This window comes from Erythrolamprus reginae, chromosome 5 (genome assembly GCF_031021105.1).
Source record: "Erythrolamprus reginae isolate rEryReg1 chromosome 5, rEryReg1.hap1, whole genome shotgun sequence".
In the NCBI taxonomy this organism is placed as follows: Eukaryota; Metazoa; Chordata; class Lepidosauria; order Squamata; family Dipsadidae; genus Erythrolamprus; species Erythrolamprus reginae.
This window is the reverse complement of record NC_091954.1, coordinates 41,427,830-41,445,421: the sequence shown is the minus strand read 5'-3', so window position 1 is coordinate 41,445,421 and position 17,592 is coordinate 41,427,830. Positions and strand designations below refer to the sequence as shown.

Sequence of the window (17,592 nt, the reverse complement as noted above, 5' to 3'; positions counted from 1 at the left end):
ATACTCTATAAAGCAAAATATAATCTTACCATCAACCCACACCATCGCTTTGTCAGTGATATAGGTGGCATATACATTTAATAAATAAAAATAACTGTAGGATATAGATGTTTTTAGAGTGAAAATAAGAACTTAAGATGTATATTCCACTTACTAGGAAAAATATATGCAAAAAGGATCTGGTGAGAGATGCAACAAACATCTTTTGTTTCTTTAGAGGTATTTATTACTGGCTGCAATACTATTTTAACACAAGCAGTCTCGTCAGGCAATCATAAGTACATTTAAAAAACTAAACATTTGAAATGGATATATTTGCTTATGCTTCACACCTTCATTTTCTAGGGTGGACAAATCTGACTTCAATTTCCAAAGAGCACATCTGAAAATAATCCCAGAATAACATTTAGTTTCATCATACATTAGTGCACTACAGAATTAAAAAGCAGCATATTGGTTTACTCACTCCCTTTATTTTAGCAAAGTAGCAACAAAAACATGGACATTTGATGCACTATTTCACAGCTTAGTGATTTGATAAAAAGCTGGAAAATAACCATTTTATATGCTCACCATTTATTTGACATGATAGCCAGTAGTGACATTGTCATACAACGATTGTACACACTTGATTCATTTAAAAATAGTGAAATCAGCAGTACAAATGTGATTACACAATAGCTAATTGAACAAGCAATTTTTGAATAATATTGGCTATTTTACTAGATCAAGGCAAATCCTTATTTCATAAGTTTATGACAGCTTTCCTGTAAATGAAAATTAAAAAGAACCAAGTTTCTCTCTTCAGATGATGGTGTATTTATTTAATTTGCAATCACCAAGATAATGGTCTATTAAACTATGGTCTTAAAAAAAACCTAGTCTCTAAATCAGTTAAATCAACCCATTTACATAGTTGCTATCTATCTGAGCCTGTGTCTTTTTTTCCAATCGAAGTGAATAAAGAAATGTTTCAAGACAAACCTTATAAAACATGTGGTACTTCCACCTATATATATAGCAACTATATTAACAGTAAAACAAAGCCAAGTTAATCAGTTGATCAAATAGCATTTACTGCAAATGATGCAAGCTTGTGAAAGATGTGTGAACTTCATTTCCCAGAATTCCCTAGCCAGCCATGCAGTCTGACAATTGAACTACACGCATTTAAAGTTGCCAAAGTTGAGAAACATTGCAATAGGATAGAGTGAGATTCATTTTTTTTTACTACTGGTTCTGTGGGCATGGCTTGATGATCATGGGGTGGCAGGGAAAGGATACTGCCAAATCTCCATTCCCTTCAGACTCCATTTCGCAGACTTCCTGCAAAATCCCAATTTCCTCCCAACCAGCCGGGACTTGGGAGGCAGAGAAAAGAAGGTGGCGGGGCCAGTCAGAGGTGGTATTTACCCATTGACCAAACTACTCAAAATTTCTTGTTCTCCAGAACTGGTCAGAAACTGCTGAATCCCACCTCTGGATAGGATGATCTGAGGGGCACAGAACCAGTTATTCATTCCAGTTCTAACTCAAGCATAAAATAAATCACATGCCAAATAAGATCAAAATTGGTGTAATATATACGTTGATACAACAGAAACACCATATAGGTAGATCCTAATCACGTCCCTTCCATGTATATTGCACCCCCCTGCCTCCCCCAAAAGAGCAAAACAAACTTTAATTAGGGAGTCTAATGGCAGTATATTCAGGGAGTCAAAAATAAATAAAAAAACCCCAGCAGCTGCCATTGCATCACTGAAATCCCACCTCCTTAACCCAGCACAGATAAAAAGGGGGTGGGATTTCATTTTCATGCATAACAAGCAGCTGCCATCGTGACTTTTAAATTGATATTCTACCCCCTCCCACACTTTGCTACAGGAACGTTTAAATTAAGCCCTCTTGAAAGACTAGCTATGAAAGCCAGCCTTTTTTCCAATGCTATGCATGCTGTAACTACAGGCTGCCTTCACACATAAAGCTAAGGCAATTTTTTTAAAATGACAATTTATTGAACAAGTTCTACTGTTTGGTTTATACATTGCGTAAAAACCTTAGTGAATTCTCATCCTTAATGATAACCAATGAATAATAATAAAACATTTAAATAAAAGTAACAGAGGCTACAATGCATTGTTTTTGTTTATGTACAAGTAAATCTCATGTCTTACTAGGCTAGAAGCCAGGCAACTAAAATGTATAACAGAGGTCTTCAACTTTAAGACTTGTGGACATCAATTCCCAGAATTCTTCGGCCAGCATAACTGGCTAGAGAATTCTGGGAGTTGAAATCCACAAGTCTTAAAGTTGCCAAGTTTGGGACCCCTGCCTTAAAACTATGACAGCTCAATGCTGAGCTTGCAGGATTACGGTAATTGTGGCCTTTGCTCATAACTTTCAGCATAAGGATATCCTCCTTTAAAATATTTTCTTTTAGGGATTATTGAAGCAATGTCTAGAACCTAGCATAGACCCTGTTCAATTTTTGTAGCCCGCAAGGAATGGAGAAGCCTGGCTGGCTCACACCACCACTCGTACTCTGCAAACCATGGGAATGCTATAATATATTTTTCAGACTAGAAATGAAGCTTCCTTAACTTTTCTGCCAGATACTATGATTCAAGGTTGAACATGTGGAAAGAATGTGTAGATAACATCAGACATCTATGCCTTGTCATTATGCTCGTGTTTCCATTCTATATAAAAGGGACCTGGCCTGTTGCACAGTTACAATAAAAAAACTGCAATGTGCAGGAGAAGGGGGGGGAAGCCATAATCTCTTTCGGTTTTCAGCCCCTTGCACATCTACAGCAGAAAGAAAGGGGGGGGAAACCAACATGGAAAAGGTAAGCAGCACCTGACAAATGGCTATTTCTTCGGTAACTGCCATCATTCACCCTGAGTAAATTCCTATGTATTCACATGGATCAAATCAATGGCTAACAGCTACAGCATTTATGATTAAAAAGGCAGAAGAAGCTACTCCACTGTAACCCATTGGTGATGACTTAGGACAGTGATGGTGAACCTATGGCACAGGTGCCACAGGTGGCACGCAGAGCCATATCTGCTGGCGCATGAGCTTTTGCCCCATCTCAGCTCCAATGTGTATTTGTATGCTGGCCAGCTGATTTTTGGCTCGCACAGAGGCTCTGGGAGGGCGTTTTTGGCTTCCAGAGAGCTGGGTAGAATGGGGGAGGGCGTTTTTACCCTCCCCCAGCTCTAGGAAAGCCTTTGGAGCCTGGGGATGGCAAAACACGAACCTATTAGGCCCACCAGAAATTAGGAAACAGGCCGTTTCTGGCCTCCAGAGGGCCTCCAGGGGACAGGGGAAGCTGTTTTCACCCTCCCCAGGCATTGAATTATGGGTGTAGGCACTTGAGCATGCACGATAGTGCATGTCCATGCTCTTTCGGCACCCGAGCAAAAAATGGTTCGCCATCACTGACTTAGGACATTGAGCAATGCCTTGCAAGCCAAAGATGAGAGATTTCTGTTCATCAACCAAGAACGGGAAATGGAATGGCTAATGCCATTTTCCCATAAGAAACTTCTTGGAAGAAATTCCTTAGGGGGTCTCTTTCTTACAAGTTTTCTTACCACACAATTTTGGGTTGACTTTAACAAAAATCAGATTTATATATTACTAAATCAACAGCTGCATACAAACCTTAGCTCAAAACAGGAAAAAAAGGATCCATATTAAGACATACACATATCAAAACATTCTGCACTGATTCAATGTTTATATTTCAAAGCATCTCAGTAATTCATTTCATCTCAAGTAGCAAAAATGTACTCTTAAGAAATGTAAGGCCATTCTACTTTTGTTGACCATAACTTTCTTTTTAAAAAAAAATATAACAGTGGTGTCTTTTTTTACAACTAATCATTACGAGTCTTTTCACAACTGGATAAAAACAAATCCTTTCCAGATGTTCAACGTTCAGAGAATATTTTTGTTTTGTTTTGGTTTTTTGCTACACTGTTCATTCTTGCAATAATAGCAACAAAGACAAATCTTCAAGCAGGGATAATGAAATGTGAGCCACTGCACATGCTGAATAACATCTCTCAATATCCTTTGCTACTGGCTCAAAGTTGCAGCTTCCTGGAAGTTCTGGTTCCCCACTCCTGATCTAAGCTACACTATATTAAATCGTGCAAATAGGAATTTATATATAAGAGCAGTTGGGTATTCTTCCTTTCCTTTTGCAAGAGCCCTTTTCATAATAAAACATACATTGCCATATTATGATTATACATTTGGAAGTTTCTTCTGTTCGGTTCATCACTTTATAGTGCCTGGATGAAGTTTGTCATGATTTGCAAAAGAGATGAATTCATTTTACAAGGAGCTGCTGGAAGCTGTGATTGTCAGCCGTTTTCCGATATAAATCCTGAAACACAAAAACAACCAGTAAGAGTTCTGCTGAATTTGAACTGCAGTTGCCTTTTCAATCTCACCTATTTTCTCATGAATGTAATAGACACAAATCACTCAAAAATGGACTCCATCAATGGGGGTTTAAGATGGGTATACTTCAACTGTCAAAAATTGCTCAGTTGGCATTCCCAGATTCTAGATGTTATGTTCAAATGTAATACTTCAAAAATTTTCTTGAGCTATATTAGAAGCATAATATAAAAATCCATATTAGTCCAAGTGATACTAAAGGTAGTCTTGACTTATGACTGATCATAGTGATCATTCGAAAATATGATAGATTCCCCCCAAAAGTGCATATGACTAAGTTTGGGAGTTCTGATGGCTGTAGTCACATGATCCCATTTTGGATGCTTGGCTCCCATATTTACGGCCATTTGCAGTGCCTAGTAGTCATATCCCTGCAATGTTTGTGTTTTGGCAGAAACTAGTATTTACTTCAGTTTCCAGCAATGGGCTTATTAATGACCGCCACATTTGCTTAACAACCATTGCATTTGTTAGCAACCGCAGCAAAAAAGATCATTAAATCAGGCATGGTCACATAATGACCTACTCAGCATGACTTACAACTATAATTCCAAGTGCAATTATAGTTGTAAGTCAAGGATTACCTGTATTGAAACATGTTTCCACTGATTTCACATTCGTTTCTATAATTATTTCATTCCCAAAAATTGTAGTTTAATTATGAGCAAATTAGATTGTTTCACAAACATGTCAATTTATTAGTAACAACCACTTTTGACCTGTTTGTAAAACTGCAATTGTTTACAACATAATGAAAAAAAAATCCCCAGTGATTGGTCTTATAAACAATAGCAGGCATACTTGTGAAGTTGTACAATGCAGAAAATGATGTGATTGATATCTGAGAGGAGTCACTAGGAAGACTCTGACTGAATTCTCACCATGCTTGAAGCTATAATGTAGTTAGGTTTTTAGGACTTAAGACTATGTGTACATATGGACTACATATGTAAAGTAAGGTATGGATTAGCTGCCAGCTAAATATTTATAAAAGCACATTAGCATTTATAAAAGCAAGGTGTTTTTATAAAATACCTTTTTAAAAAGCAGAAGGCAATATGCTGCAAAATTATAAGACCAATATGAGGTCTTCTCAGAAGCAGGCGCTTGATGCCATTCAGATGTTGAGTACAATTTCCAGCATCCTTCATCATTAACCTGGCTTCCTGTGAATGCTTGAAGTTGCGTTTCAGCAATATCTGGACTACCATCAATGGCCTAAACTGGATTCTCCTCTTTTGGTGCACTCTGTAAATTATGAAATTCTAGTGACTGAGCTCCCAAATGACATCTTGGCATTTGTGAACCCAGCCTCAAGCTTTCCAGGAACAGTAGCTTTTTCCACCCTACCTGGAATGGTCAAGGAGTAAACACCACACCTTTTGCATCTAAGGAGCGTGTTGTACGAGTGAGCAGTGGTCTCTATCTTTATATAAACATCGAAACATTTAAATATATTAAATGGTTAAATAAGGTCCAGGAGGGAAGTGTTTTTAATAGGAAAGTGAACACAAGAACAAGGGGACACAATCTGAAGTTAGTTGGGGGAAAGATCAAAAGCAACATGAGAAAATATTATTTTACTGAAAGAGTAGTAGATCCTTGGAACAAACTTCCAGCAGACGTGGTAGATAAATCCACAGTAACTGAATTTAAACATGCCTGGGATAAACATATATCCATCCTAAGATAAAATACAGAAAATAGTATAAGGGCAGACTAGATGGACCAGGAGGTCTTTTTCTGCCGTCAGACTTCTATGTTTCTATGTTTCTATAAGGGACTATACCAGAAGAGCTTGTTAATGCAGCCTACTAGATTCTTGGCTGTCAGAATAGATGATCTAAATGAATCCTTACCCTAATCCAATGGCAAGCAGATGGGAAAGCAACAGAGATGGCAAGAAAATCTTCAAGAATTCTGCAGAAAAGATGCCTCCCTTCTTCATGACACTTGTGTTTCTCATGCTGAGTGTAGCTGCACGCTTAGGGTGTTTAAAGAGAAATTCCCTGGTTTATGAGAAGACAAAGACATTTTTATCCATAATTGTTTGCAATCCAATTTATATATTTATAATAATGGAAACAAGCAAATCTGCATTGTTCATTATCAAGATCACTCACTTGGGGGGAATATTCTCAGGTCTACTCGACCAATCCCACATCCAATCTGAATTTTTCTTCAGAAGCCGTTCAACCTCTTTCCTTCTTTCCAGAAAATCTTCTTCAGACTAAATGGAAGAGAGGAACAATCAAGTGACCTGGATTCATTTTCAGAATAGAGGTAAGACGTGGACAAGGGCGCTTTGGATCCAGGGTAGGCAACCTCACTGTACCACTTGACTGCTCCTTAAAGGCATTGTGACTTTTTCCTCAAGTTTCATAGTAGTAATTCAAGTCCAAGTTCACAGGCTGAGTGAAGGAGATATTAAATAGGCACAAAATCTCAGAAGAAATGCAGCTTGAAAAACTGCAAATAAATAATAATGAAAGAATGGATTCATCTGTCCATCCATCTATCCCTATCTTTCTATATCATCTATCGATCTATCATCTATCTTTCTATCATCCATCAATAGTCTATCATCTATCCTATTATTTATCATCTATTATCTATCACCTATCTCAGGAGTAGGCAAAGTTGGCTCTTCTATGACTTGTGGATTTCAACTCCCAGAATTACTGAGCCAATCATGGTAGCTTGGGAATTATGGGAGTTGAAGTCCACATATCATAGAAGACCCAACTTTATCTACCCCTGACCTATCTTTCTATCATCTATCTTTCATCTATCTTTCATCTATCTATCTATCTATCTATCTATCTATCTATCTATCTATCTATCTACCTACCTACCTATATCTATCTACCTATCTATTTATCATCTATTGTTCTCTGATCTCTCTAGCTCTCTATTTTTCTTAACTTCCTATTGCACTCAGAGAGGGGCTCTGGGCAGAACAGAGACCCTGTTTGTACTGCCACTCATCTAAACAATGAACTCACTTTTTCTAATTGATGTTAAATCATCAGGAATTTGGAAGCCAGCTTTCACAATCAGAAAGTATTTTACTGCTCTATAATATTTCAAATCAAGCCAAGGTAACTCGGCCAAGTCTGAGGTTGGATGAGGCTAGATCTTGATAAGAGATTCTCTGATGTCTGAATAAGGTAAACTAGTCATAACTGAGAAATAGCAAAAATCTGACAAAGCCAGTTCAGAAATGGAAAGTTTCTTCCAACATGAAAGATTCCTTGTTAAAAGGGATCAATTGGCTTCCTACATGCTATCTAACTGGATCTCTGATAGCCACAGAAATACTGCAGAGAAGCTCAAAGAGTATTGAAAGCAAATTTTATTTAGTGGAGTTACATGCTTGGAACAAATAAAGCCCCAGCAGCTGCATTTTCCTTCAAGTAGCATTAGAGTGTAGATAGTTTCCAATATGACTGTGTCATTCATTTATTTTCCAAACTGTATGCCAAAACTGAAATGGGTCTGCTAAAAGACTTCAAAGCAGATTTCCCAGCTATAAATGAGACTGAAGAAAATACAATTTCCCAGGAAGAAGGGATTTTCTTCTCTTAAAGAAAAACACTATACAGAAAAAAATAATTTTTTATAAATGTTTTTGTTAAGCAGGTAGACTTTACCTGAGAACTATTCTTTTCTCCGCTGGCACGACTCTCCACTTCTGAAGTTCTGTGAACATCCTGAGGCGTTTGGGAACGTGGTGGGCTTTGAGGAGGGAAAAGAAAGAATCACCAACCAAGAACAAGACTTAATGATTCACGTTTTATCAGAATCATGCAAAGATCATGTCAAATCCCAGAAAGGTTTACAAGGCTACTAAAATTCTTGCAGTCTAACTTGCCTCTTTATTGTGATAAAAACAGAAATAGGAATAAAGTATGTTATGCATTCTGGAGCACCCTGGTAAAAGGGACATATTTTTTTTAAAGGGACATCTTCCCAAAGTAAATGGATAGCAATACTAGTTTTGTGAAAAAGCAGTAGCTTCTTCCCAAAATGTTTAGTGGGTTCAACCTATGTAAAGGAGTCTGAGTAAGCAAATACCATAAATTGTTTAATACGTTCTTACATCTTTCATAAACAAAGCCATCCAAAATGCAAAATAATAATTAGTATTTAATTGTTCCTGGAATCCCTCATAGTGTCAATTGAGAGTAGGTAGCTCCTAATGTCATTAGCACTAATAACTACATAGAAAAGGCTTAAGTTTTCCCTTCACAATTATCAGCCCCATTACAAAATAATCCTGTTTTAACTTTAAATACATTTTAATTTACATGTAACTTTAATAGATAAAAAGGCACTTCTATTAAAGTTTAGTCTGGTCCAATTTGCTAATCCTGAATATCTCAATCTTTTTGTGGCTGTGTTTGCAAAACACACTGAACCACATACTAGCTAATCACCTTTAAGCTTAATGCAATGGGGAAATTCAATTCCTGTGGTTATTTTATGGTTCCAGGTGTTGAACAATCCCACTGCACTCAATTAACTTACACCATAGTTCAATGAATCATGGATAAGTATCTTGCCCAATGGCAGATAAATAGTCAAGTACATCACCACTACTGTTTATAGTGGTTGTGTGATTAAAACTATGCTTTACTCCCAAGCTTTGGAATGTAAAGAGTTATTTATCTAGACTTCCTCTTTTTGTTAATGTATTTTTATGTGAACCCAAAGCAACTCATGACGACAAGCTCTGTCTTCAGGAACACTTTGAAAGATAGGAAGGACAAAAAGGAAGAAGAAGAAATGCAATCTAAGTTTAAGGAATGCAGCTCCAGTATTCTTACCACAATCAACTGGAATTTTAAAGAAATACAACAGCCTAGAGCAGTGATTTTCAACCTTTTTTGAGCCGCGGCACATTTTTTACATTTACGAAACCCTGGGGCACATTGAGCGGGGCGGGGGGCTAAAAAAAGTTTGGACAAAAAAATTCTCTCTCTCTTCCTCCCTTTTGCTCTATTTCTCTCTCCCTCCTTCTCTCCCTTCCTTCCTCTTTCTTTCTCTCTCTCCATCCCTCTTTCTTTCTCTTCCTCCCTTCCTCTCTCTTTTGCTCTCTTTTTCTCTCCCTCCCTCCCTCCCTCCCTCTATGTCTTTCTCTCTCTCTCTTTCCTTCCCTCCCTCTCTTTCTCTCTCTCTCTCTCTTGCTTTCTTTCTCTCTCTTGCTCTCTCTCTTTCTCTCTCTTTCTCTCTCTCTTTCTTTCTTTCTTTCTCTTGTTCTCTTTCTCTCTCTCTTGCTTTCTTTCTCTCTCTCTTGTTCTCTTTCTCTCTTGCTTGCTCTTTCTCTCTCTCTTGCTTTCTTTCTCTCTCTAAGCTTCGCGGCACACCTGACCATGTCTCACGGCACACTAGTGTGCCGCGGCACACTGGTTGAAAAACACTGGCCTAGAGGAATGTTTCTAAACCTCACAGCTTTAAAATGTGTGAACTTCAATGTTCAGAATTTCTCAGCCATCATATTTGAAGTTCAATATCTTAACATTGCTGAGGTTGCAAACCATTGGCCTAGGGCAGGGATCAGCAACTTGTGGCTCTGGAGGAGGAGACTCTATGGTGGTGAGGGGAATTGGACTTCCAGTCATCTCCAGAATTGAACAAAGGTTAGGACCTTTGTGGCTCTTTGAGTGTTTTATGGTTGCCGACCCCTGGCCTAGGGAAATGTAGCTGGCTAGTTATCAGTTAGGACAAAGTCAATGGGTAAACATTTCAAAGACTACACCTTTAGCCAATGGTTTAATGCTACCTCCCATCTTCCACCTTACTCTTTAAGTACTGATGATCCTTCCACAACTGCAATCTCTCTCACCAAGCACCATGCAATGGATTGCAATCAACTTTACCTCTACTGAATCTTAAAACACAGAAAATATCAAAGGCCAATCAGACTGCATCTCCTCTCATTCAGTGGACCACTGAAAGACGATGTAATCCATTAATATCCATTCTCCCAGCTATAGTCCCACTATCCCCATTCCATTCCTGATGATAGGAGCACTGGAAATCCTCATTTAGCAACCAACGTTGATACCAGCAATTCAGTCACCAACATGATTGTGCTTATGATCTTACTTCAATTTTGTTTTGGGGTTGTTGTTTTTTGCAGACCCGCAGAGGTTATAAATGTGAAGATTGGCCACAAAGTTTCATTATTACAAATTGATAATGGTTGTACAAGGTAGCAACTAAATGTGAACAACCTGTGATTACAAAAAAATCCCCACAGCATTCTCCATAGAAAACATAAATAAAATTGCAAGGATTTTATTGCAACACCCATCCTGTCGGCATTTCTAACTACATGCGTTTCTGTGCGTATGCTAAATAAATTTGCAAAAAAAATCAGAAAAGTTGCTATGATGGAAAGTCTATCGGGAGAGATGGAGTATAAAGAAAGCTTCTTATCCATTGTACCATCATTCCTCTGTTATGGTTAACATTCCCTAGATGTTGTGAAGGCAAAATGAAAGCATGGGGAGAAGTTTTGCAACTTGGTATTTTCCCCTATAAGCATGACCATAGTGTATGTACAGGTTGGAGTGGGGTAGAAGCAGATTAGTTTCAACCAATTTGTAACGGAAGACAGAAGTTCTAGGAACATAAGGCTGAACCTCTTTGATGAGGATAGAGATGAGAGTAAAAAATGGTTGAAGCTCAGGAAGTGGAGCAAGACTCAAATTCCTATGAATGCTTACAGGGTTCCTAAAGATACAAAAATTCAAAGCACAGATTTTCCCAAAAGAAGCATTCTCCAGAGTTTTTCTCAAAAACCAACAATGTCTCCAAGTTAATCAGATCTGGAGCTGGTCCCAAAGTGGCATACAGCCCTAATCTAACATTTGCTTAGTTTCACAATGAAAGATCACTTAGTTCTCCCAAGCCATGCCTCTTGTTAGCTTTGGAATGTCTCACTTAATAGACAATTCCAGTTTTGTTTAAATAAAAAGGCTGAACTTAAAAAAGAAAAAAGAATGGGTCACACCATAAGGGCAAGTTGACCTTGTCTCCAATCAGGAGAAAGGGTATCAGCTGCAAGGCCAGAGACAAATGCATTATCCTGATCAGATTTGTAATATAACTATTTAGAATACTTTCACCCAGACAAATCAAATCAAAACATATGTTAGCCTTGCTTAAATTAGGTCCCACTGCTTTCAAGAATCTAAGGAGGCCTTGTGTAACATCAGACCATACATGCACTTCCCCAGCTCGGTACCCTTCCATTTTTAAGACTACAACTCCCATTATCCTTGAGAACACTCATGGAGGAGCATTGCCAATGGTTCATAAGAACACAATTGAAATACCTGAAAGTCTCTGAAGGTGAAGGTAGTCCTCAACTTACAACAGTTCATTTAGTAATCATTCAAAGTTACAATGGCACGGAATAAAGTGACTTATGGCTGTTTTTCATATTCATGACCATTTGCACATGACCAAAATTCAGACACTGGGAATCTGACTTGCATTTATGATGTTGGTTGCAGTGCCCTGTAGTCATGTGACCACTTTTTGCAACCTTCTGACAACCAAAGTCAATGGGGAAGCCAGATTCACTTAACAATCATACTAACTTAACAGCTGCACTGATTCACTTAACAGTGGACAAGAAAGTGTCTCCCTTAGCAGCTGAAATTTTGGGCTCGATTGTGATGGTAAGTCAAGGACTACCTGTCCCTTCAGCTGAAATAAAGAGGAAATGCATTGTGAGCAGCCTGTGCTGCTTCAGAGTACCTGTCACAGTGAGAGCTCTCTCGCGAGCTACTTCTTCCAGACTCATGCTGGGCATCTAGAAGGATTTTCTCCATGTCACCATTATAAATAGAAACTGAAGCAGGAACTTGTTCCTGGCTGACCGGCTGGCCACTGTTACCGTTCCCATTGCTGCTAAAGTGCAGTTCTACCCAGGAACCTGCTTGGTAAACATTGAGAAAGAACAAAAACCACACGGATTTATTAGGAAACCGAGCACTTTCGTTTGTTGACATTCTACTTCAAGTCTGAATTCACAGTCTCCTTTGCTTGCATTTTTAGGAGGTACAAAGAATACCCAGCTTATTGCCTGTTAATAATAAAACTCTGTTGCAATGGCAATGATGGGTGATGTTCCCTTCCCCCCTCCCCCCAAAAGCAGGGCATAAGTATTTTATATCTATCTCGTGCATGCTGTGTTGCTCAGAACAAAAGCTGTGCTTCTCTATTTACTATACAAGCACTCTAATGGCTATATGGTATAAAAGGTTTTTTTTTAAGATTTTTTTAAACCTGCCTTTATTACTTTTATAAATAATTTGAAGGAGAGGTGAACATATCTAATGTTCTTTCCCTCTATTTTCCACACAACAAAAACCCAGTGAGATGAATTGGGTTGAGAGGGACTGACTGGCCCAAGGTCACTCATGTAGGGTTAGAACTCACAGTCTCCTGGATTCTAACTTGGTGTCTAAATCAGTAGACCAAACTACACTGCTCAGAAAAATAAAGGGAACTCTTAAATAACAGAATATAACTCCAAGTAAATCAAACGTCTGTGAAATCAAACTGTCCACTTAGGAAGCAACACTGATTGGCAATCAATTTCACATTCAACTTTGTGCAGAACATTGTACTCAATGATAATATTTCATTCATTCAGATCTAGGGTGTGTTGTTTGAGTGTTCCCTTTATTTTTTTTTTGAGCAGTATATAAACAGCTGATTTTCAAAGATGCAATTAAAAATTATCATTTTTAATCTTTTCAAGTTTACTTAAAATGCTTACACGATGCAGTCCACCAATAAAAACCATAACAGCCTGGTATTAATTCATTGTGAACAGTAATTGGCTATATTACTAGTAGAAAAAATCTGTATGGAACAGATGAGTCTTTAATTGGTGGAAAGGTAACAAACTGGAATCCACAAGATTTAAATAAGAAAAGGCTAACTAAGGTAAGTGAAGTGAAATCATGCTGGAAAATTGGACTTTGTGGAACTATAATGAAATGGCTTAAGAGGATTGAACTATCAGAAAACATTATTACATCCAAACATCTGTCTTCCTTATTTTTTTGATGGACAGATTTCTGTCCCAAATGTATATTTTACAGTTCTGTTCATTGGTCTATTTCTATGGATTGCAATTCTCAGGATGCTCAGGAACAGAAGGTGAAAACAGGAAGTCACAGGGCAGAAAGAAAGGAGAAGAGACAATCTGCTGACAGGAAATAGACGGTATGGAGCATTTTTATCAGATCTTAAGATATTCACACAACATATCCCATTTAATTTATTGCAGAACGTTACCCCAAAAAATTCCTCCCTAGGTCAATCTGAAAAATAAACAATCTAAACCTTGTGAAACACTCCCTCATAAAACTAAACTGACTTTATAAAAAGCCATAGTAGCTCTCACTCACAAGGTTTAAGCAAATAAAAGCTCTCCATTACTTTGATCTGAATATGGCAGGCTGCAAATTAAGACAATGCTTTTCACTATCAAAATTTCATTTTGAGAAAAGACACAGCTGCTAAATTTATCTTCCAGCCTATTTTTTAATTTTTAGGAGGAATTAGCTAACAAAACTTCAAGAGAGGAGAATGGAGGTCAAGTATATCTATCCAGTTAACTTGCAATAAGGAAATTGGAAAAGAGGATAATATATGCTCTTTGTATGAGCATTCATTAAAAAAGAGAGATAATCCTTAAAAGCCAGATTTGTGCTTTATCTACTCTGCATACCAAAAAAACAAGGCTAAGAAATAAAACTGCATACTTCACAAAATATAAAGTATGTAATGTAGTGGCAAAAAAAATGTACATCTTATATAAATTCTGCATGTATAATAAATGTATACTCTCATTTAAGTTTCTCTGCAGAATATACATTTGCTTCTATAGTGCTAACTGTCCAGTAGCAAAGATACTGCGGAGAGGGGCGGCATACAAATCTAAATAATAAATAATAATAAATAAATAAATAATATAATTTAAACTTCTTTTAGAAGGAAGGAGGCGTGACATTGTGTGGTTATATTATATCTAGTGTGCATGTATATAAAGGGATGAGGTATCCTTCCTGTGGAACATACATCAACCTACCAACACATTGTACCTGCCTATTCAAAAGTTCCAACCAAAATCAATTAGAATGATTTCCAAGGAAGTATTTGTATCAAGTGACAGTAAGCAACACCAAATATTTGGAAAGCTCAAGGAAACGTTTACTGAACTTCTCTCACGTTGGACAAAATACTGATACTTTCCTTCATGAACAATGGCAATAAAACATGAAAACATTCTGTGCTCACTTTTTCTTTGGGACATTATGTGACCAAACCCCAATCTCTAAACATTATTTGATTACAAACATAATCTAAAAATGGGGGGGGGGGAGTCCCTTTTATGTTGCAATCTACTTCCATGTTTTTCTACGTGGGGCTATAAATCCCATGATGTCAGCTCTGAACCAGCACAATGTGTCAATAAGTTCCAAGGCCAATTATTTACAACTCTAAAAGCTATTAGTAAAGGGCTGAGTCACACAGATAAGGATACTATATAACACACAGCCACAGCTACTAAGTTACAACCAAAGATCTGCCTTTTCTCCCCTTCCAATAAACAAAGGCTATTTTAAAACCATCCTCCCTTGCTGGTTCTGAGCTGGCCAAGGCAAAAGCCAAGTCAATGGCAAGAAAAAGTCAGAAGTAGACAAACATCTAGAGTTTGATAGTCCCAAGACACAAAGGAAATCCTGGATGACACAAAAGTAACTCCAGGTCATTCAGTATTTCCTCATTATCATTATTATTATTATTATTATTATTATTATTTATTAGATTTGTATGCCGCCCCTCTCCGCAGACTCGGGGAGGCTCATCCTTTGTTTCTCCTGCCCTCCAGAAATAATTCTAAAGAAATTTTAATTACAGGTAGTCCTCGACTTATGACCACAATGGAGCCCAAAATTTATGTGGCCAAGGGACACATTTGTTAAGTGAATTTTGACTTTTCTTGCCTCCAAATCTAAATCAGGTAAACCATGGGGATGCTAGTTCACATGGTTATAAGTCCCTTCTTTCAGTGCCGTGGGGAACTTTGGTTGCTAAACAAGAAGTTGTAAGTGGAGGACCACCTGTCCTAGTGGGAATATAAAAATTAATCCCAAACCTGGGAGGAGAGGGGGCTGCAAAACAAGGTGGCCTAGGAAGTCTTGTTTCTGATCAGCCTGGGAAAGTAATAACTTCGAAGGCCCTCCTCTGAAAGTTTGCCCCAGTGTTTAAAGGAGTCCAAGTTTTTCTTTTCTTATATTTCCACCCTCCGCCTGTTTTTTTTTAAATATAATTTTTATTTTTATTTTCAAATTTTATGTTACAAACAACAATAAAACATGACAAAGTGTCAAAACAATAATTACACAATTATATAATAAACCGGTTTTGATACACAGGTCATTGGATTCATAAGAAATTATACAGTTCCATAGGTCCTTATGAAGAATTCCCTTCGTCAGAAATAAATATTCATATATTTCTACAAACAGACAAAATATAACATATCCTTGATCGCCGTGTTTTAAAGGAGGGAGGAGGGTCTCTTACCTTGCAGGTTCTCCTCTTGCACCCCCGAGGGCTCGCCCGAGGCCATCGCTGGCGGGACGGAGGCGTTTCTATTTCGGGGGTGGGGGTCTCTCCTGTGTTTGCTAGCTGGTTGGCTCCTCTCGGGCTCCGGCTCGACCAGCAGCCAGCGGTACCTCCGGACACACGCGACGAGCTTTTTTGACGGCTGGCTCCGCTCAAGGCTCCCGCGTCGGCCTCTCGGCTCTGGGGCTCGATCCCCCGCCTGCTATTGTTATTGTTGTCGTCGCTGCAGGTTCTAGGGATTGTGACGTCAAAAAAGGAACGGGACTCCCCGATTGGCTGCCGAAACCAAACTTCGGCCACGCCCCCTCCCCTCTCCTCCCCGCCGAAAGCCAACCCGGGGAGGTGAGGGCCATCTTTTAAAAGGCTCCGGAAACCAGAGCTCCGGCCGCTGTGGTGATCGGACGTTGCTCGGGTTGCTTGATCGGTCAGTCTACTACCCAATCCAGCCGCGAGAAGGATCGCTGTCTCTAAGAAAGCAACGGGACTTTCCCCGTCTCTGTCACGCATTTAAAAGTCATTCGGTTGCCGGTGGAGGGGGGGGGGGGCGGAGCGACTCAGCTGCGGGATCTTTAAAAAAAAATACACCAAGAAGCGCCCGCCCGCCGTCTTCTCGTTTTTCTGCGGGATTGGCAAAGGGGCCGGATTGGTTCGGTGGGAGGGGGAAATGTAGGTTAGCCGTTCTCGATTGGACGAAGGCTAAGGAATCCCCGCCTCGGCTCTGGTTAAACTTTTAAGGTGCGCTGAGGACTTGGCGTTCCACGTCTTACTACCCGCGTGCTGCTCTTCTCGGGCGGGCCCCCAGCCTGGGTTGTTTACCCGTTTTGGTTCTCAGGGAACATTAACTCTTTGTGAGCGGCGGTTTCGCTTGCCCACCTTGGGGGAGGGGCAGTGATTGACAGGGCAAGCAGAGTTTGGCCTGATCCAAGATCCTTTTGCCGCGCGATTAAGCATCTAAATTTGGGATCGGCTCTAGTATTTGCGGCCGTGCAGGTGATTCCTCCTATCGCCATGTGATAGATGGCTGCGTTTTGGTCGCAGGAACTGGGCATGGCTAGACTACTGAAGAGAAGGACGAGGGGAGACATGAGAGCAGTATTCCAATATTGAGAGGTTGCCACAGAGAGATGGGGGGGGGTGTTAACCTATTTTCCAAAACACCTGAAGGCCAGACAAGGAATAATGGATGGAAACCTAGAAATAAGGAGAAATGTTTTCTGCCAAGTAAGAACAAACCAATGGAACAAAAATTGCCTTCAGAAGTTGTGGAAGCTTCATTTTAACAGTGGCTAGGATAACATGCTCAATTATGGAAAAACAAGGAGCTACCAAGAGAAGAAATGATAATTTAAAATTTTTTGGAACGTGCCAAGATGGATATGTTAACCAAAAAAATAGAAGGGAAAGAGGGAACAGATTATTATAAAGTTTGGAATAAATTCTATAAT

General features: G+C 38.9%; 1 protein-coding gene across 1 annotated transcript; it reads right to left on the bottom strand.

The window, feature by feature from the left end:
* Positions 1–203: 203 nt before the first annotated feature.
* Positions 204–16,640, bottom strand: BNIP3 (BCL2 interacting protein 3). The gene is made up of 6 exons (XM_070752461.1): positions 16,106–16,640; positions 12,257–12,434; positions 8,137–8,221; positions 6,607–6,713; positions 6,343–6,492; positions 204–4,406 (listed from the first exon to the last, which is right to left on the bottom strand). The coding sequence occupies exons 1-6, from the start codon at positions 16,149–16,151 to the stop codon at positions 4,355–4,357; spliced, it is 618 nt and encodes a 205-aa protein (XP_070608562.1). The 5' UTR covers positions 16,152–16,640; the 3' UTR covers positions 204–4,354.
* Positions 16,641–17,592: the final 952 nt, after the last annotated feature.